Source organism: Psittacula echo, assembly GCF_963264785.1.
Source record: "Psittacula echo genome assembly, chromosome: 11".
Classification (NCBI taxonomy): Eukaryota; Metazoa; Chordata; class Aves; order Psittaciformes; family Psittacidae; genus Psittacula; species Psittacula echo.
Window position 1 is genome coordinate 4,140,711 of NC_137746.1, and position 22,004 is coordinate 4,162,714.

The window sequence follows — 22,004 nt, forward strand, 5'->3', positions numbered from 1 at the left end:
GCAGTTTCTTTCCAGAGCTTTGTTCCCACTTCTGAGCTGGTTTCCTCCTCCCTTGGTGGATTCATTTCCTCCCACACACCTTGGAATTGCAAGACCTTGAGCTGCATTAGAACATGAACAAATTCTTCTATTCTTTTTGTACACTGAATTTGAAACTCAACACTCATCTTTGATTTGTATGCAGAGTGAAGTAATACTTACGTTCCTTTAAAACAGTTTCAAATTTGGGCAGAGTTAACTGAAAACAGATCGAGGACTTCAGAATCACTTACTGTGAGAAATAAAGCTACTGTCTGTCTGTCTTCCTTTCTGCCAGTCTCCATGCCTGCTGACACAAGGGCAAGTTTTGTATTCTCCACGTTTCTAGAGAATGTCACTGTGGGTAAAGCATTTTCCTCCTTTATAATTCCTGCCCCTAAGAGGATTATGAGGGTCTGGGGGTTATTTTTCTTTGATTTTATGATCTTGTTATCGTAGACCATTCATCAATTGCTTAAAGTAGGGGAAGATGTTTGGAATTCTTCTTCTGTTCATTTTCTGACCACCACATGATCCTTCATAGATTGCTGTCTCTGGTGTGAGGATCCACTTGAAGTACATGAGACTAAGCTGATTGTTTACAGCAGGAGGACCATGTAGCTGGGTCAAGGTCTGCCCCTGCCATACTTGAGCAGTGACTGTGCTGGATAGGTGCAGTGATGCAGTCTTGTAGCAGATTTGAGCCAACGGTCATATTTTTGTCAGTCACCTTTGGTATCCCAAGGCCTGAAGCTGACTCTAAGAAGCAGGTGACCCAATCTCACACCTTTTACCTCTCTTTCAGTTATTGCCATAGCTAATGCCTCTTCTCCCTCCCTACCCAAACCCTTCATCTTAAGCACACTGACTTCAAGGGATTCAGTGATTGTGTGAGATAGCATTTGGTTTTCCATAAGGATTCAAGTTATTGGCAAAGAGAATCATCAGCTTCCCTAGACAGCTTAAGCTTCATGCCTAAAATGTAGCAGCAGGGAGAAATAAAATTGTTTCTCTACATTACCTGAAAGTATTGCATTCCAGCACATTCCCAACATCATCCCCCACAGGAAAACATTGAAGCACAAAGACTGAGAAAGGTTTATGAGTATGCAAACCATTACCGCTCCTCTGTGGCTCATCTTCATTGTCCTCATCTACAGACATCAATACTTTTGTTTTATTTGCTTTAATGAAAAGAGGGTTTAGTGAGAGCCAATAAATCCCCAGATCTTGCTGTTTTCGTGCTACTCAGCAAATTCAGATCTGATGTTAACCGTACGAAACTGGGCTGGTGCCAAGCCTGGCCTCTGGAGCTGCAAGATATTCTGGAACTCTTTGTCCATCAAGCAGCACTGCGTCCAGACTGGTTCCATAATCTCCAGGAAAGCTGCTACTTTTGTAAGGATCTGAGTGTGTGTTCATATGAGCAAGAGAAAAGGGGGATGGAAAGAGTGAAGTAAAGTAAGTCAATGATGGCAAATGGAAGAAAGAATCATAGAATAGAATCATAGAATAGTTAGGGTTGGAAAGGACCTTAAGATCATCAAGTTCCACCTCCCTTGCCATGGGCAGGGACACCTCACCCTAGACCATGTCATCCAGGGCTCTGACCAACCTGGCCTTGAATACCACCAGGGATGGAGCATTCACAGCTTCCTTGGAAGAATGGAAGAAATTATCATGAAGATCCATAAAGACCTCAAAATGAAATGGCTGCATAAGATCGTGTTTGAGAGAACTGGAAAAAAGTAGCAAAAATGGGGAAAATTGAGGAAGTTTAAAAAGAAGAAAAGGGAAACATGGGGAAAGAACAAACACACTTGAAACTTCTTTCACATTTATATGAATGCAAATTTCATGTTTGTAGTTCAGCCGTTGATGATGCTCCCTCTTCCATGCAAATTTAATTTCTGAACTCTGACTATTGATGTAAATGGTGTTACTTATTATTGGTTGGTGTTGTGTTATCTCAGTTGTTCAAAACAGGATCTTACTCTGGTAAATATTGAACAAAACCATTTAATATTCCACATGTTAATCTCCAAATCTCTATTTCTGTTCATACATTACAGGGAAGGTTTAAGGTGACTCTCTAAGGCTGCTTGTCAATGGCAAATGTTGGGATGGTATTTTCCAGACTGAACAGAGCTACAAAACTTCAACCCAGTGTTTCGTCCCAGCTAAGTATGAAGTCTAAGGACAAATCTAATTCTAATGACCTTTTCCATCTGAAAAGGAAGGCTGCATTTGCAGAATTAACTCTGGCGTAAAATGGTGAGAGCTCTTTACTGCAATATTTATGTTAACCGACTTTTGTGATGCAATTCCTAGTAAAAGTTCCAGTAGTAATAAAAGCCACTGTAAAATAAGGTTGCCATTTTACAAGATACTTTGTGAAATGCCATAAAATTACTTTCATCGTGATGACCATATCTGCTACAAAGATAAAGTGAAACCATTTGTCAAATATGCAGGGATTATCTTCCCATTAAATATTTAGTCTTTAAACTGATGTATGTTCTGGTCTGAATAGACTGATTCATGTGAGTAAAGTTATTTCTTTAGGTTAGTCTGCAGGTCCTGGGGACAGTATTCACAAGGCCTAGCTTTTTCCTAGTGTGTCTCTGGTTTGTAGGCTCTTTCTGGAGTCAACAGCATCCTTCAGAAAACAATCCACAGCAACTAGGATAGGCTTCTGCTCTGAGGCATCATTCAGAAGGACTTGTTCCTTTTTTCTTATGACAGAGGAAATTGAGGCTTAGCCTCAGAAGGCAAAAGTTAAACATCGCGAATACCTGCCTCAATCTCATCTCTCAGTTTAAGTGTAACCTTGTATTTGATTATATGTTTTATGTGAACACAAGTCTTTTTGATGTATTTTTCTCTTTTCTCTTCTAGACACCTGTGGGTAAGATAGCTTTGCAAAGTGGGAAAAGCTCAGTCCTGAAATACACCTCTGACTTCTGTAAGTGCTAAGTCTATTTATTGTTTTCACTGTTCTTTTGCTTTAGTTTTGTTTCTTATACCTCTTTACCCTAAACTGTGTCCAGCTTTTACTTTGACCAGGACTTGTTAGTATTTAGATTCACTTTAATCTGGGATATTACAACTAATACACACCATCAGAACATGTTGTAAGATCTTTCCAGGTCAGTGGATCTTTTCTCTTACACTGAAACGACTGATACTGGTGTTAAGTGCTTCCGAAGGATGAGAACACAGGGGATTGCACCAACTGCAATGTCTCCACAGCAGCCGGCACCACTTTGCCGGCTAGAAATCCATAGTTTTCCTGCCATGTGACATACTAACAGTGTTTCTGCTTGCATTTAGCAAATTCTTGCAAAGTTCCAGGCACTGCTGTCATAAAATGTGGATGTTGTTTAGAGGAGAGTCCAGGAGCAGAGGTGAATAAAGGGGTCAAATCAAAACCTGTATTTGTAGTATTTTTAAAGAAGAGAAATTACAGTCTGTTGTAAAATGAACAAATATCTCGGGAACTTTGTATGAGCCAAGTCACTTATTGCACAGGTTAAACTAGCTTTTTTCTGCACAATTGCCCAGCAGAGCTGACAAAGCTGAATTTGCAGTTCTGAGATTCGCAGGAGGAAATAAACCCCCTGTCTATTAAAAGGATACAGCAGTATATGGAAGATACAAAGGGACCTTAAATAAAGGTCCGTCCCACTGCATGTACCCTTTTAGTGATATATTTTTAAATCCAGTTAAATTACAAGATTGAATTTTCCTAATCCAGTAGTGAAAGACTCTGGTACACAGTAAAGTACAGAAATGTACTTTAAACATTTGTTACTGTAAAGATTTTCTTTCCTGAGTGAATGTATTAAAAAATGAAGTCAGTGGAATTGTGCCTCACAAGAGGAGGGGAAAAACCATCAATAAAAGTCTGCAGAAGATTTTCAAGGCTCTACTACAAAGGCTGCAGCCACTGCCTCGAGAACTGTGGAAGCAATCATGAAGTGATTCTCACTGCCAAGTATAACTGGGGGAAGTAAAATCCTTCACATAACAATGCTTATGTGCTGTTACTACTGACCTTACACTGCTGGGTACACAGCTGCTGGCTACTGGCTATGATGGGAGCAAGCTCAGTGTAGCTTTAGGGAGAATAGGAGTGGTTGACTTGATGCTCCAGGCATCCTTGTTTTGGTCAGGGAGAAAGATAAATGTGCTTCAGATTTTGTCTGCAAGACTGGTGCTGAAGGCTTTTTCTGTTAACTGAAAGTCCCAGAGCGACCTATTATGACAACTGTAACATTCCTCTGCATGGGAAATTTAGCTGGAGATCTGGCCCTTCATTCTTGTGTATGTGAAATGCTTTCTGCACCAGGAGGTTCTGCTTCCAGAATGAACGCAGACAGGCTACAGCATGGAGAAGCTGGCTGGGTTGTAATTACAACTTCTGACCAAATGATTTATACAGTTGAAGTGAATTATCAAATAATATCCAAAATCAATACTGTGGCACCTTTTACAGCTGCAGGCACACATAGAAAAAGTGGTTTTTAGCTCTTCAGTCATTGTTCTAACTTGGAACAAAGGAGCTTTTTATATCCAAAATATCAAAGACTTGAGTCACCCACTACAGAGGGATCTCTAATATTATATTCTTGGATCAGAATTAGAGGCAATTTAGCACTGTCCAGAGATTAAAAAAAGCAGCTGACAAGGGTGTTTCAATTCTAGTCATGGGTGATAAACAGTGTGGAGGTGAAACGTTGCAGCTGCTAAGTAATGGAGATTGCTATCAGGATTAAACAGGAAGCCTGTGTTTTACTGGATCAAGAAAGATTAGCCATGTGTTGAATATGGGATTATGAAATAATTAAATAAATGAGCACACATTTCTGACACAAATGTGCTACGAGTAAGAATGTAATTAGTCACTTTACATACAATGTTTCTGTAATTTATCATTCAGGTCTTTGGCAAGCCTGCTTCACACTGAACGAAGTCTACTGAAGTCAGTGAAGGACTGAACCTGGTTTATTGTGCTCATAAGGGTGTTTCACAGAGATGAACTAACTGCTGTTATAAATGGGTAGAACTCTGATGGGGTTTGGGGGAAACAATGTTCTGCTGCTTTTCGCCAGCCTGGCCTGGCAATTCATGAGTTGAATGGTCAAGGAGGGATTAAATTGGTCTGACATCCAGTGGGATCAAGAAAGAATCAGTGCCTCTATGCAAAACTGGCAGTTTTCCAGTAGTTCCTTGTGCATAAAAATCCTCCCATGTTTAGTAGGTAATGCGGTTTGTGCGTGGCACTGCTGAAATGCAGCAATGTCTGGAGTGAAACACATGAGTCAAATAAAGCTGCTTACAGCTGAATGGCAATAGATTTCTGTAAGCTCACAAGGGAAATCTCTTAACTGTGAGATTGAAGATGGTGCAAGTTCTTTAATACCTGTGCAGAGAAGACAAATTCTCCATTGTTAAAAGCCTTACAGAAAAGGCCCATACAGAATAAACTGCACAGTACTCTGTTAATCTAAGTAAGGAAGGAGGAAGTTTGTGTTCACTCACTCTGACAGGTAGAAGTTAAAGAAACCTTATTTGTCACTGAAGCTAACAGTTTCATAGGAACATCCATGCACAACTGAGAGGTATTTGAGAGGAATACCCATCCTGGACCACCACCAGAAGAATGGTATAGCCCAGTATAGAAGGCAAGATGGAACAGGGCATTTGGATCTGGATTTACATCCAAATCTGCAGGGCTTTGGTTTGGATTTCTTCTATTTGTTGCTTTTATTGGGTTATAGTTTGCCCTTCTGCTGGCATGTAGCTTTCATTAGATTATATGCACACCAAGCAGATAAAACAATGTGAGGTGCTTGTGTGCAAATGTGCTTGCTCTCTGCTATCAAAATTAATAGAACCTTATTGTTTTCTCCAGTCCCAAAGGCTTTTATGTGGTTATGCAGTGTTTGGGAACTGTATTTAAAATCCCATCTAGGAGCAGAACTATATATTGAGTTCAGTGCTCAGATACAGCAGTAAAAACTGAATAAACATGACCCTTTTCTGTGTTACTAAAGGAATATCTGATGTGTCTGTCTGGAAAACGTGGTGTGTGAAATTGCCCAGCCCTGTTTCCCTCCTCCTCAGTTGACAATGGAGATCTTCCTCTTTCTCACTGGAGAACGTCTTCTCCTTTCCCCCTCATTCCCAGACCAGAACTTAGCGTGAGGTGTCCCTGGCCATGGCAGGAGGTTGGAACTAGATGATCTTAAGGTCCTTTCCAACCTGAACTATTCTATGGTTCTGTGTAGTTCCCCTCATCTGTCTCCTTCCTGTTTTTAAGATGGAAGATGTCTTTCCCCTGCACCCCCTCAGATGTCCTGGGCTGTGCCTTGCTTCATGGTGCAGAAACCCCTTCATGGCATGGGATGGGTTGGCCAAGGGAGAGGACCTCCTTGTCAAAAGGAATGACGCAACCTGGGATGACTTCTGCACCTTTGGAACGTCGTTACTTTTGCAAATAGTAAAACCATTGACTCAAGGCAGTCGTATTATTGGGTAGTTTCCAGTGCCTAAAGGGGCCAACAAGAAATCTGGGGAGGAGCTTTTGACAAGGGCAGGCAGCGATAGAACAATGGGAAATGGTTTTTAACTGACGAAAAACAGATTTAGATTAGATATTAGGAAAAACATCGTTATTGTGAGGGTGCTGAGGCACTGGCACAGGGTGCCCAGAGAAGCTGTGGCTGCCCCATCCCCGGCAGTGTTCAAGGCCAGGTTGGATGAGTCTTGGAGCAACCTGCTCTAGGGAAGGTGTCCCTGCTCATGGCAGAGGTTGGAACTGGATGAGCTTTAAGGTCCCTTCCCACCCAAACTATGCTGTGATTCCATGATTCTACATCCTCCCAGGGCTTATAAAAGCTGACATTTGTTGGTGTTTTCTTGGTTTTACAGCCAGTTTTACAGCTCTCTAACTCCTCAGCCTGCAGCGGTAGCGAAGCCCCCTCTACGAAGGGGCGATCCCACCATTCCTCACAGACACACAACGTGCCCGGGCCCCGCAGCCCCTTCAGCTCACACAGCGACAGTTAGAGCGACCGTTAGAGTGACCGTTAGAATGACCGTTAGAGCGACCGTTAGAGTGACCGTTAGAGCGACCGTTACAGCCGCCTCTCCCTCAGGCGGGCGCTCGAGCGCGCTCCGCCCCTGCGCTGCCTCCGCGCCGCAGGTAGATGGAGCCAGACCTCGTCCGCTGCCGCTCGTCCGCCTCGCCGCGTACACACACACACGGCACAGCCGGAGCCGCTGAAGGAGCCTCCGCGGGGCTCGGTGCCGCTCCGACCCGCACAAAGGACGGGAAGGAGGAGGAAGAGGAGCGCACCGGTGCTCGTAGCCCCGGCCGGTGGCACTGCCTGGAGGTAAGGGCTTCTTCTCCGCCCTCGCAGCTAAACTTCGCGCAGGCAGCGCTGGCCGGGAGGCTGCGCTGGGGTTTCACAACGCTATTTCCCTCTGCCTGGTTTCTGCCTGGCTGCAGGTGACCGGTTTTACCTTTATTGTTGGACCGGTGTTACTGCTCCCGCCCCTCCAGGCTGGGCGGGTCTGGGCAGCTCCGCACGCAGAAGTTGGCGAGGGGCGTGAGGGGAGACGAGCTTGAGCTTGGGTCTGCTCTGAACTTCCCTGCCTGCTCCGCTCCTCTCTTTTCCTTGCAGATGTCGGGGGTGCTGGTGATCGCTGCCTGGTGCTTCCTGCAAGTGGAGAGCCGGCATCCTGAAATCATCACGAGTAGCAGCAATCATGGCAATTTCCTGGACAACGACAAATGGCTGAGCACCGTTTCGCAGTATGATAGAGACAAGTACTGGAACAAATTCAGGGATGTAAGTACTTCGTTTACAGCATGCTTTTTGTTCGTTTCCTTTGAGCGCAGCATCGTTTCAATGAGTGGCTGCTGGCTTTTAGAAGCGGTGGGTAGAGGATTGCTGCTTGGGCAACCGGTTGCTGCCTGTATGGGGAATGTTCAGAGCTGTTTGGAAACCAAACGTTCTCGATTACCCCATGAACTGGGGCAGTTTGGGCTCGTGTCAGTCTCACTGAGAGCATACGGCCTCCTCTGAGGAGGAACTTTGAGCGAAGTTTCTGTGCTTGCTGCTAAAGAAGGCACTTAAATGTAAAATGATGAAGCGGTGTGTGTGTAAGAAAGGAATAGTTACCACTTCAGGCCACAAGGTGGTAAACAGAGAAGCTCGTTTTGCCCGCAGATCTGGTGGAAAACATTTTATTGTCAATTCTGCTCATGAAGGTCTTTGACTCTGGTATAGGGTTGGAGGAAGCAATGCTTTGACTCGGGTTTTTTCCAGCCTGGAAAACAGGGGCATCTTCAAGATGTATTATGACTTGTATCTGTACAAAGCAGACCACTTAAGGTTCAAATTAATTCTTGAATTCCCCTAGTTTAAATACAGTTGTGTACATTAAGACAGGGACTGGGGGAAAGGAAATGCAATGCTCATGACAAATGTAACATTTACGGTGCTCCTGGTGAGGCGTGTGTTGTCTGTATTGTTGAAAAGCTGTCTTAGAGCCCAAACAGAACACCCTGCTTCAGTCTGCCGAAGACTGAGTAAAGGAATCGTTACTGCTAACATTAATCATGAGCACACGGAGGTTAAGTGTTCTTTATTGCATGGGATTTGTGCACTGTGTCTGCAGTGTGACAGTGGGAAAGCGGAGAGTAGAGCTGGTCAGCAGCCCTGCTAGTGCTACTCTGTGAGAATTCGTTTGTTTAGGGAGCTCTGGTGTTAAGCGTTTGTTTCTGTGGTGTAAACAGTGTATCTTGCCTTGCAAAGAAGTCAGAATATTACAGTTAAATGTGACCTATCTCTGCCTAGCTTATTCTCTATTTTTCTGTAGTTGTAGTCATCTCTGTGTCTGAGAAATCGTGCTGCTCTCAATCTCAGTGTAACAAAGTAGAGCCTTAAGAATGGTATCAACAGATACATCAGAATGTATATTTGTATGCAGTCGCTGAGGTGATACCTACCTACAGGGATGGTTGAAGTTCTCATATAATAGGTATCTGGAAAAGCTTGTGCTTGTACAGTAACTACTATTTTATTAAGGGGATTTTACGGTTAATATGGTTTCATAGATTTTTAGGAGGTGGCAAGGGAATCTGTCAATATCTGGTTTAGACTCCTGAGGAGAACAGGTTAAGGATTTCACTTGTTAATTTCTATGTACAACTTGAATTCAGCAGCACTTGAAAATGGTACGTTGAATGAAGGCCTGACAAATTAATCTGAAAACACTTTTAACTAGAGACAGATTTATGGCAAGGGACAAATGTATGTCAAAGGACAAACCTATAGCAAGGGACACCTTTCAATAGTCTTCTTTCAAACTGAGGCCTTGTATTAATCGCACTTCTTGAGCTTAAAGTTCATCTTTTCTGAAACCTGGAGGCCTTGCAATTTCTCATCCTCTTCCCCAATCTCCCAAGTGCAATTGTCAGAGAAATTATTCCTCTTCCTGTGGAAGATGTTTGTGAAGATTACCTCTGTCATGTTTTAAGGTTTCAGAACTGAAAATGCTTTTTTAGGCTTGCTGAAAATGCTAACCAAAACTGTAAAGCCTCAAAACTTTTTCCTCATAAAATGATTCTTAACCAAAACCTCTTAACCAGTCCTCTGCCAAGCAAAAGCAAATGGTATAAAGTTCATGTTAAGTTTAGGTATCTTTCTACCCAGCCATCTTTATGGTTCTATTTAATTACTTCAAAGCTAGCATGCTACCAATGCATATGATTATCCATTAAATATTTTATGGGACAAATTAACAGAGACTACCAATAACCTCCTGCTAAGCTTTTTCCAAAATGAAAATATAAAAAGCTTGCACATGTAATTAAGCTCATAATAACTTGCCTTCAACCAAAGTAATTTATTGTATCATAATCTTCTGAGAGGTTCTGTGTCCACAGATGATGACATGCATGGGTAGAGCTGCTGCCAAGGTAATAGGTATAACAGAGACAGCACGCTTCTTGCATGCCATTAGAAGAAAATTGATCCTTGCTTCATGGCTATGTTGTTGGAGATAGATTGTTAAAACATTTGTTAAAAGACTGCCTGATGAAATGCAGCGTATCGGCATTAACTGTTGTGTATGGGGTAGATAGACTAGCATTTCATTCATAATGGTTGAATTGCAGGGAAACTGTCTTCCCATCTTCCCTTAGTTCCCAAACTGTAGCTATACATACCATACATTGTTACTAGATGAGATTCTTGATATAGGCTTTGCACAGGGGCTGGAGTATAGAAGTAGTGTTTCAGTTAAATCCTTCTGGGGTCTGTCACTACAGCTACTGCAGAGCAGGTGGCTTAGTTCATACCCTGTAAATCAGCAAAAGCAAGGTTGCAGTCATTATCATGATTACCTTCAGTAGCTTTCTGAATTGTTGTTGTATTATATAAATAAGATTGCACAAATATTTACATAACTGTGTCTTTATGTACAGTAGGAGAAACACTTGTGCAAATGGAGCTAAGATTTGACTGATTTGGACGTGGTGACTTTCAACTCTACGTGCATGCAGCATAAACATCTGCGTGCACGTGTGCCTATAAATCTATCATAATGTTGCAGTACTTGAGAATTTTTTTACAGATGAAATATAATTGAATATAAAATTTTAAATTGGCCTTCTCTGAAGTTTTTCAGTTCTTCTTTTCAAAATCAATTGGTTGGCCAGCCTTATTGAGCTGTGGTCCAATGTGGCCTCATTTGAGAAGACAGCTATTGATCTTTTTTTTTTTACTATGACCCATATTTCTTTTGGGTGAAGACAGCATGGTAGTTGCACTTAGTGGCCCAGCAGTCATTACTCCTCTGGGAAAAGAGAGCACAGAAGTACACCTCATTTGATGTCTGCATTAGATCCACATAATCAGGCTAAATATTTAAGTCTTTCTGAATTTAATAGTGTGAAATGATGACCTGTCAACACTTTCAAAAGGCCTCGAGAGATCTGTTTAAAACAGTACTTTACAATACAATCTTTTTACATGATTTGAGTACAATTTGTAGAATGTTCAAGTGCTCCATTTTTAAAAACAGCAGAGCCTGTAAATTTATGTTGAGACCAATGTGACTGATCTGTTGTGAAGCACATGCTGTTCAAAATCTTGTGTGTTGTCTAGTATCAATCATGGTCTAAATGTCTTATGTATTAATAGGCTTTCAGTACCATCTGAACTTGATATTCCTGTCTGTCTTCTGCCCCATTTTCCTTGTCTGCCATGGACTTTCTATGTGACAATTGACAAAATCCTAGCTCTGTCTTAATTTCTGTTTTATAGCTGGGGAGAATAGTATTTGTCTTCCTCTGAACTGCATTATTCCCCTAATCCAATATTATTGCAGAATATGGCTTGCTATTTACTTGAGTAACTGACTAGGTCTAGTTTAGTAAGTATCTAATTCAGTATAGTTATTGCTAGAAAAGGAGGAAAAATAAGCAAGGTTGGAAGGACCTGCAGCTATTTCCTTTGCACAGATTTCAGGCTTGGGAAAGCAGACATCAAGGAGATGAGGATCAAATTAGACCTTTTGATATCATGAGCACAAATATTAAGGCCTTGATCTTTCAGTCAAATCTGTTGAGAAAGATCCTTTGGCTTAAGAGGATCTTCAGCACAAATTTGACACCTGATTGTGAAGTCAATTCCTATAAGTCTCAGAAAACATTTATTATGTGAGTAGCCATACAGGTAATTGTAACAGGTCACAGAGCAGCTTATCATTGTGTTCACAGAGGTTTGGCACAGGAGACATGGAATAAGTGTCCTCTTAGTGCTAGGCCCGTCTTTAATCAAAATTATATGAACAGACTAATTCTATTACTTCTACTTGGACTTATAACTATTATTTTATTAATACTTATCTATAAAAAGGTAATAAGTTCAACTAGCTTTGAATTAAACTGCAGAAAGGAAGAAAAAAATTAAATGAACTTGGACAATATCTAGTATAAACTATAGAAGGAATTTCTGTGAAGTTGAAAGCTAAGAATCTTGGTATGAACTCTGGTTTCAGTGCATGCTCACGCATGGCAGGCTGCCAGACCACGTTCTGAGCATTAACTAAGCTGTTTCTCTAAATTTTATTGCTTAAAGAGTTTCAGTCCAGGCTATCATGTTAAAACCACCATGCATTATATGCCTGGAGATGCTTTGAGACTGTGCATGTCTAAGAAGCACATCATCTGTGTGTCTATGTTTCTCAGAATTTATTGTGGATAGATATATATATATATAACTATCAGGATTGTGAATAGTTATATATAAAGTAGATTACATTAGCTACCAGATTTCTCAGGGAGGTCATAGTTTACCATCCACTGATACAATCCACTGAAGAGACAATTTTGCCAGTTATTTATGTACATCACCTTTCTGAGCCTATGAATTTCTCCTCACGCCTGCTCTGAAGTGCAGAATGAGGTGGTAAAGCAAATGCAAGCCTGGAACAATACAGGTCCCCCAGCTCTTAGCCCTGTCACTGATGGATTGCTGGATTTTGGGCTGGCTCTTCATACTTCTTCACTGCTTTCCCTGTTGTGCTTACCTTTGTCTGATTTGTTTAGCCCTAAATTGGAAATGTGGTAGTGAAACTTGTTAACAGAATGTTGGAAAACATGACCAGTACTGAGAAGGGTTGGAATACCAAGCAGGCAGAATTGGAAGACCTTGAGAACTCAAGTAATAGAAATGAAATGAAATTTAGAAGTACAAAGTAGAAGGTCATGGAATTGAGAGCTAACATGAATTTATTCTGGGTCCTGACAGCTCAGCTTGAAATAGATGAGAAGGAAAACCTGTGTACTTTCATTGATTTGCAGAGTTATTCTAAGTAATGAAAGTAATGCTACTCTGAGGAGAGCAAATATATTGTAGGAGTGTATAAAATGAAAGATTTCTGGTTCTGTTGAAGAAATAAAATTGTACAATTTATAGGAGAGAATACTTAATTACAAATGTTATGAGCACTTTGGATCACTGAAATCCAAGAAATTTTCTGGAGTTGGTGAAACAAAGGCCTTCCAGCATCACAGGGGAAAAGAGCTTGTTTTAAAATAATATGCTATATTAGGTTACTTGTCAAAGCTAATTGCATAAGAGTAGATTTGCTTCAGAAGAGAGGTACAGCAAAATCTACTTAGTGTGAAACTGAGATAAAGAAATAAGTAGATAATTTGTGACGAAAATATTAGTCCACCCATAGTTATGTTTTAAAAACTTATCTTAATGAGCACTTCAGTTTCAGTATGTAGCTTGCATGTTAACAGAAAAGGTCATGATATAGTAAACTGTAATGAAAGAACCTGGATTTGTTGATTCTAGAGGCCTTGCAGGCTTGTATCACTTGTGTCTGTTCGTTAAGTTTAAAGCTCCTCACAGATGGTTGTCTTGCTGCCTACCCATACAGCTTCTAGAGCGGTGGAACCTGACCTGTGATACCCAAGGATCCTCTGATCCTTTGGGATTTTTGAGCTAACAGCTAACAGTTGAGCTAACATAGACTATGTTCCTTCTGCTGTCTCTTTCCTGTTAGATACCTGCCTTCAATGTGATCTTGCTGCCAAAGACTCAGCCATTTTCTAGATACCACCTGATAATGCTAGATCATAGTTTGCGATCACATTTTATTTTCCTGTTGTTTTCAGGTCTACAGGCAGAATGAAGTATTTTTCTAACAGTTTATTACCGGAACATCACATTTCCTACTTTCTTCACTTCAAACCTAAGCACAGGTTTTCTGTGATTCAGTTATCAGCACATTCAATATGGACATTGCTTGAGAAACCATTCAGGCCCTGCTAATTATGTAGCAGTGAAGATAATCATACAGAAGATTACAGTGCACTTCAGTACCTACTTGCTGGGTAATGGATACACTCAGTCAGTAAAGTGAGGGGGTTATGTAATGGAACAGAGGCACCTCAGGCTTATTTCTCATGAGATTTATCATTCCAAGCCCACCTTGAGGTTTAATTGAAGATGAAGGTAGTGTGTATGGATTCCAGTGGACAGAAGTACAACAGAGTTGAAATGTGATTTATAACTACCCAGACACTCTTAGCATAGGTTGTCTCTTACACCAGTTCTTACTCAACAGAGGGACAAGGCCGGAATATAAATGTGATTGAAAAGTAGAACTAAGATGTACTTGAATGAAGTTTAAAAGAATAGCAGAACATGAGACTGTGCAAATGTAACTCATTATCATTTCCTTCCAAACAGATATACTTATTAAAAATGCCCTCCTCAAACTTCACACTTTCCTTCTGCAGTGGACAAGGGGAAAAGTAATGGCATTTGTGTCAGAATAATTAACTTGGAAGGTACAGAGGGCCAGCTTTTTGTAATTAACTGACACTTATCCAGGTTCCCTAGGAATTACCCAAGACTACAAAGCTAAATAGGTCACCAGAAAACCAGTGTGTAGTTTCAATATTTCATGTTTCAGATTACAACTTGAATAGTTTCCTCACTTTCTGTAGACTGCAGTCACAAATAATATCCATGATAAAGTTTTCACTAAGATGTTTTATAGGTTTTTTTTAAGTAACTGTTCTTGTATTACTGTTTCCCTACCCCACCGTTTTATAGAATTTCTTGTCCATAGGGGCTCACTTTATTACAAATTTAATCTGTAATTTTGTCAGATTCCTGGGAAGCGACTCTTCTCTTACTTTTCTGGATGGGGAATGTATGTTTTAAGAGTTGCAATGGGAGCTATAGGAAATGCAATGATGTGAAGAGCATTCTGCACCTTTGCAAGGACAAAAGAGAAATATTTTGTTTCTTGATCACTGGTTAAAAGAATAAAAATAGTGGAAGAGCAAGTTTTGATGTATTGCAGTGTCAGCACCTGGGAGGAGAGGGGGAGCAGAAAAAGCCCAGCAAATCAAAACCTGGCACACAGTACTGGGATAGATTTTGGTTATGTATTTATCAAAACTCTTTTAAAAGGAAAAAAGGGGAAAAAAGCCCTTCACAAATGAGCCATGTGTCATATCAAACCATGTGGGTGTGATAGAAAATGGGGGGATTAAAAATAGTCTCAGGAGGCTGAATTCTGATGTGTTTGTAACAACTGTTATCAGGCTGAAGTTTCCATGGGTAAATAGTATCAGATTTATTTAGGTAAATTGTCTAGGCTTAGGGTTGAGAAAATCAGGCTTGTTATTCTCAAGTGCCAAAAGGGAAAGCTTAGTTATGATACTGTCCGGGAGATTATTGCCCTTTTTTTTTTTGTTTCAGATATTTAGCTGTTTGCTCTACACTGATGATTTTAACTAGGAGGCTAGAAATATATAGTTTCAGCCCATTTCAGTCTTCAACAATGTGTGCAGTTTTTGAGGATAAAATATGAGAGTGTCTGAAATTGGGGTCAGGCAGCTGAGCTGCTTTTTCAGCAGCTAGGACTTCATAAGGGAAATGGAGGTCAAATATTACATCTAAGATATGAAAACTTTTCTTTTAGATAGCAGCCCTTGAATAAACTGATGTTTGATTATGTCTTTCCCTGTGTAACCAAAAATGAGATTAATCTAAAAGAGCTGTAGTGAATTCTTGGTTATGTTGAAGTTCATGACCAAATTCTCAAAGACTTTCATGAGGCCTGAGTTTGATTCTCATATCCCTCATCTTCCTGTTCTCTTAGACAACGAACAATTGTACATGAAAGAGCAGTTAGATTAAACAGTTCTCTTTGGCTTTTGGAGGACACTGAATAGTCAGGTGTCTGGCCAGCTCCATCAAAGTCCCTGGAATAGTCAAACTATCTGAAAATCAAACATCTACAGTCTACAAAGTACGCATGTTACAGATTTCAAACAAAACAACAAAGTGGAGTTGAAACAGAACACAGTTAAGGTAATGCTGCTGCCTCAAGTGTGGATTTCTGTACTTCCGACATTTAACTCTGTGCCAGGTTTGCATAGGGGCTTATTCCTGCGAGGTTACCAAGTTATAACTCTGTGTTAGTCTGTCATCAGGCAAGTAACTCCTGCAGTCATCATTGGTGGATTTTCTGCTGTGGGTTGGCAGCTAAATGCATTTGGACTGAACATCTAACTTCTAATGCATTTCAAGGCCAAGATAGAATTTAAAATTCACTTTACAGATAAAGATTACTGAATGGAGGTTTTGGCAGAGACTTGATTGGTCTTCATGTGTCACTTCTATAGTTTGGCTTGTAATCCAAGCTAACAGAAAATCATTCTCATTAAATGGGTGTAAGGGGCATCAATTAATTCTGTGATCGTAGCCGTCCTCTTAATGAACTTGATGTCATAAATCCACTTCACTGATCTCCTGGGCAGATAGAAAAATACTTGATTAAAAATTACAGTTACAGTAACTGTATTCAGATTGGTTTTTGAAAAAAGGTTTCAATAGATCATGGCTTACAGTTGAATTCTGACTGGCGCTGGGATTGATAGAGGCAGTGGTACTTGTCTGTTTACGCAGGGTGGTTTTAAGCTGACTAGTCAGGAAATCCAGCTGTGTATACAAATTCCATGTGAAACTGCACAGCATATTCTGTGAATAGTTTGCATGTGCTTTTTAGCTTGGAGACCTGTCTTCGTCCTTCCTTCCCTGAGTTCGCTTGGCTGTTCAGAAGTTTATTTCGGCACTGTCTTCTAGAATTTGTTTATTGTCCTCCCTGCCTTTCTCTTTAAGTTGTAGCAGTCAGAGAGCTTGAACCCAAACAGGAGATTGAGGTAGAGGCAGTTGCAGTCACTGGAACTGGGCAGGGGGAGGCTTAGATTTTTAGAAAATGGAATGGGAGGGAGGCTGAGAATTATAATTCCAGGGCAGTGTTTCTGTGTGTGCTAGGGATGTTGAGGATCTTGGTAGAATTTGATTGCAATCGATAAATGTTAATAAAGATCACTTTTAGAGAATCGGAAATTTCTGTCATCTGTTGTTTGATGATTAGAGTCTCAATACTGATTTCCAGGACGACTCTGTTCGTGCTCCAGCGTCTATGTGCACAGCACTACTGACGTGCTGCAGGCGGCGGGGCCTTGCTGAGCCGGGGCCGTGGAGTGCGGCTCTGAGCTGTCCAGTGCTGAACCTGTACACTACGCCTGGTCTGGGAACAGCCCGCTGCTGGGGTATTCCTTGCTGCGCTCAGAGCGCTGCTCCGATGGGGTTAGGCATAAAGAGATGTATATCTAGATTAGACAAACGTAGAAGCAGAGGATAAATCTAGCTTGGAGTTATCAATCAAGCTAATGCCAGATCCAACAACAAATGTTATGTCGTGTAAGTCCCAGGGCAGTGCTCCTTTACTGAGCTATGCGCTGGGTTGGAATACAGAAAGGCAAAGCTAAGCAGATCTCTGTTCTTCCTTTGGGTATATGTGCCAGTATCTGACAGCACTGTTTACAGAGTCAAATTCATTTCTTGTTTGCTAGCATAAGCTTCACTTAAGGTATAGAAGAGATAAAATTTATTTATTTCTAAGGGAAGCCAGGCTAGCTAATCTTTTTGATGTTAGCCAGACATTATTTATCTATTTGTCTACCTGCCTATTTAGTGTGAGGTAGGTACACCTCTAGTTTCACATCATATTGAAGGGGGACTAGTTATTTTCTGTTAAAGCAGGGATATTAGGCAAAGCAGATTTCCAGTATCTTGTTTTATGTTAAACTACAGCTGGTGAAACTGGTGACTGTTTGGATTTATAGATCAACTGAGCTTTTTAAAACTTGTTTTGTGGGGCTGAAAAAGAAATTGTTTCACACAACAGAATGCCAGAGTGCTGTGTTCAGTAGGGATATCTATAGGCACAGGATAATTAGTGATTTAAATACAGAATTGTTTGCCATGTTGCGTAAACACAACCATGAATTTCCACATTATTGTTCACTCAGGACAACAGCATCCAAAAAGAAATTATGTTGCATTTAATTAAAGTAAAAATAAAATAAACTGAAAAAATACTGCACAACTTTCAGTCATGCATGTAACTGCAGTTCTACAACATGAAGGAAACTGGTAAACCAGCTATATTTGCTAATAGGAAATATATAGTAATTCAGATCAGTGGCCACAGTCTCTTCATGCTTAGGTAACAAAGTTGGATATAACAAGATGCTTAATGGTTTATTTTCACTGCAATATGAGGCAAGATAGACTGAAATGTGGATTTTTATGTGACACAAATATCTATTTTTCTATCGGGTCTCCTTTGCTTTCTATAAAGCCTGAAGCATGAAGAGATGCTTTGTGTCTTACGCATGTATCTTATCTTAAATGCTAAAATGATTGGCAGAGCAAAGATTTTGTGGCTTGTAATGAACTTCTTATAACCTGAGATGAAAGGTAATCTTTCTTCCCCAGAGACAGTGCTGTTAGAGATTGTGAGTAGTCATTTCCTGTTGAGGTGCAATGCCTTGTAAAAGAGAAAAGAAGACTGAACACCAGTACAAGAAATTTTAATGGGTATAAATAGACAATTTGTGAGCATTCATAAAAAGATAAACAATTTCAGAACCATTTTAAAATCTATTGAAACTTCCACTTCTAAACCAGCGTCTGCCATTGTGAATAGTCCCATCTCTGTATGTGAAGGAAAAATATCCAAACAACTTCTTATGGGCCATATTCTGCTATCAGGATTTTTTTAAGTAACTGCAGAACTTCCTCATCAGTTTCTGTTGAGATGCTCCATCTGTGGTTTAATGGCAGAATATGGCCCTGTGTAATCAAGAAGAAGTAATATTCTGTTATAGCGGGGCAGTGTACAGAGATAGATGTGGCATGTGCTCATTATGGCTGCAGCTTTCATTAGCAATGAAAGAAGCTGCAAACAGGAAGCAATTTTGAAACCTACCTCCATTATTGTGAAACCATTCCTGATATATCGGGGATGGTGCAGTTGATGTCTTCCATCCAGAGCGATGCAAGATTGTCTATAACATTTGAACTCAATTAGGAGATACATAGATATAAAATAAGATACTAAGCTGAAGCCTTAGGGCATGGCTGATTTTAAAACTGAAGCTTCCTGAAATTAGGAGTTACTGAAACTACAATGATAGAATAAGTGTGTTTTCCTCAGTCTTTCCTTAAAAAGAGAAAATACGGGTGCAAAACAAATGAGGGGGAAAAAACAACTCAAAACAAAACACAGAGAAACAAACTAAAACCTGACAACAACAAAAACCCCCAAACAACAAAACCCCCCAATCATACAATCTGTGTCAGAGGCAAATGAATGCTGGATAATTTAGTGGATCCAGCCAGGGGAATCCTGGCTGAGATGGAGACATGCTCTGTTAGGTGAGAAATCGTGTCTGGAACCATCTTTTCTACAGCCCAGGAATCTCCCCTCATGAAAAACGCTTGGCAGAAAGAGAAGATGAATAACATGGCATGTGGTGGTGTGTGTATGTAGGTAATCAATTTATAAAGACAGAATGGGAAGGAGGTAGATAAGGAATCACAGAATCATAGCATGGCTCACGTTGGAAGAGACATTAAAGATTATCTAGTTCCAACACCCTGCCATTGCCAAGGACACCTTCCATTAGAAGAAAAACATGTTCTGCTTCATTAAAGAGGACCTCAGAATGGTGGGTTGATGATAGTCAGAGGGAGAGGAGAGCAGAAGGGGATTTAGAGGGTGTACAACAGAAGGTTAGTTAGCTGCTGATCAATATTCTGCATGATCCTGACCTGGGCAGCAAGTGTTCTTGTCAGCAAAGCTACTGGTAAGCTCTACCTAAGAAATGTTTGTGATTCTGGGCACAGTTGTAAAGATTCTCTTGCTGAGTTTACACAATACATTTCGGACTCCAAGCAATCACTGCTGGCTTGTGGCCAGATGAGAAACTATAAACATCTGCCCTTATGTGGTCTTCCTACTGTGTGACTTGTGTGTTGTGTCATGGGTGGCATTGCTTTTAATTTGAGATAAACAACAAAGATGCGTTGTGGAAAGAATACGTATGCTTTAATCACTTTTTTCCTTCCAGTGTAGTTGTGGATATCTGTAGCATTCATAATTAGCAAGGGAACAGATGGCAAAAGCCTGGTTTGAAACAGAACATCCACTGAGTGCTCATGTGCTGCTGCAAGCTTATTTGGGAAGCAGTTTGCTCTGTTGCCTTGGATGGTGCTTCAATACAGTGGTGCAGGAGTAAAGTAAGGATAGAATTTGTAACAGTTAGTGTAATTCAGTGTGTAGGACATATATAAAGCATGGAAAACATAGGGAATTTCAAACCATTTCCTGGATGCTGGTCTCATGCTGCACAAGGATGAATGTAATCTTTATTGTCCTCCATAGCTGAAACCTATTATTTATACATTCATATATAGAGTAAATATAACAAAATGCCCATAAGGTTGCTTCTTTCCCATGTCCTTATTTCTGCACAGAGGGAACAATTCTGTTCTCTGCTTAAATTTTGGAAGTAATGTACTGTAGCTTATTAAAAAAATAAACCCAAACAACAAAACAAAGAAACCCCCCTTCATATATTTTGCTGTGTGGCTCCAACATTAGTGTTGTGCTGCAATTTTTCAAAGCTAGAAAACATGAGAGGATTTTGTCAGCATTTCACCGTGACACTTGTTTCACATAGAAAGCCAGAGGGCAAAACAAAGTGGTTTCTTTTGGTCCATGTAATCTTTTGAGAAAGCAGTGGCAGCCCTGCAGGCACAATCGCTGCGATTTGTATGAGGTTCTGTTCAGAATGATGAGATCTTGGATTTAAAGGCTGATTGATTAGGTGCATGATTCCATTCTCTAAATTCAAATCCCTAAAATATTTGGTTATAAGGAGAGGCAGAAGCAAGGAGGAGAACAGAAGGTTGCTAAAGAGAAAAATGCTCTAAATATGGCTTCTATCAGTAGAGTAAAAATAAGACATTCTGTATCCCAAAGGAGCTGGATGGATTTTTGTGAGGATCAACCTAGTCAAGATCACATTTTCTTTTTTCTCTTTCCTTTTTGTTGTTAAATGAATCCATGTTGATATGTTTATCTCTGTGAGATGACCTGTATTTACCTTCAAGTCCCAGTGAATTAACTATTCTCCTAGTCTGTGAAAGTATTTTATATCACTCTTTCTCCCTGCAGACTCTATGGATATAGACATAAAATATTTCTGTGAAAACTGATGCCATTGCCTTTATGTATGAAATATTTTGTGCAGTATCTTTAATAGCCAATGAAGCAATCTTTGATAGCTTCTATTTTTCTCCATATGCTCAACTATAAATTTAAATTTGTTGTGAAATGTGTTTTCTTTTCCCATCAAAACCTCCCTGTATCTCCTCACAATAAGTAATTCACAGGATAAACATGTAGGTTTGTGTTTGCCTCAACATTGTTCTAATGGCCAATTTCCATGTAAAACTGACTTGGAATTTTTCCAGTATGAAATTGAAAGTTTCCTACTGCGCTGGTTTCTTCATCAACAAGATTGAATGAATTGTTTGTGCTTATTATTTTGAATTCTTGAATGTATTTACATCATAAACTTCTTGGGGTGGAAACACTTCTATGTGTGTGTTCATGCAGAAGCCAACTCACTGGGGACTGTCATCTTTGCAAGGGCTGCTGACCAGTACAAACTTTATAATACAAATAATTAATCTTTATCACCACTTGATGTGGTCAGCAGTAGAACTAAATTAAGACATCTGTGTCAGTATGGGGTCCTTTTTAGTTGACCATCTCTGTGCCTTCTCAGTATGCTGGTCTTGATAAGAGTGTTTTGCTTGTACTAGAAACAAACGTCAGCTACGTTTATTGAAAGAACAGCACTTGCACATAGTTTGACTTCTGCTGAGCCCTGCGTACTTTCCCTTTCCTCTTATAGACCTCATAAAACCAGTTTGGGTTCAGGAATAGCCTTTACTGTGTTACCTGAAGTATTTTAAATTTAAAGATTATCAAAACAGTCACGACCATCA

The 22,004-nt window shown here is 40.3% G+C and overlaps 1 protein-coding gene across 1 annotated transcript in view; it reads left to right on the forward strand.

The window, feature by feature from the left end:
- Positions 1-7,709: 7,709 nt before the first annotated feature.
- SPOCK1 (SPARC (osteonectin), cwcv and kazal like domains proteoglycan 1) overlaps positions 7,710-22,004 on the forward strand; it is a gene marked incomplete at both ends in the record, with an annotated part of 284,542 nt that continues 270,247 nt past the window's right edge. The window contains one exon of the mRNA XM_080627170.1: positions 7,710-7,877. Within this exon, the coding sequence (XP_080483296.1) occupies positions 7,710-7,877 (168 nt within the window). The remainder of the gene's footprint in view (positions 7,878-22,004) is intronic.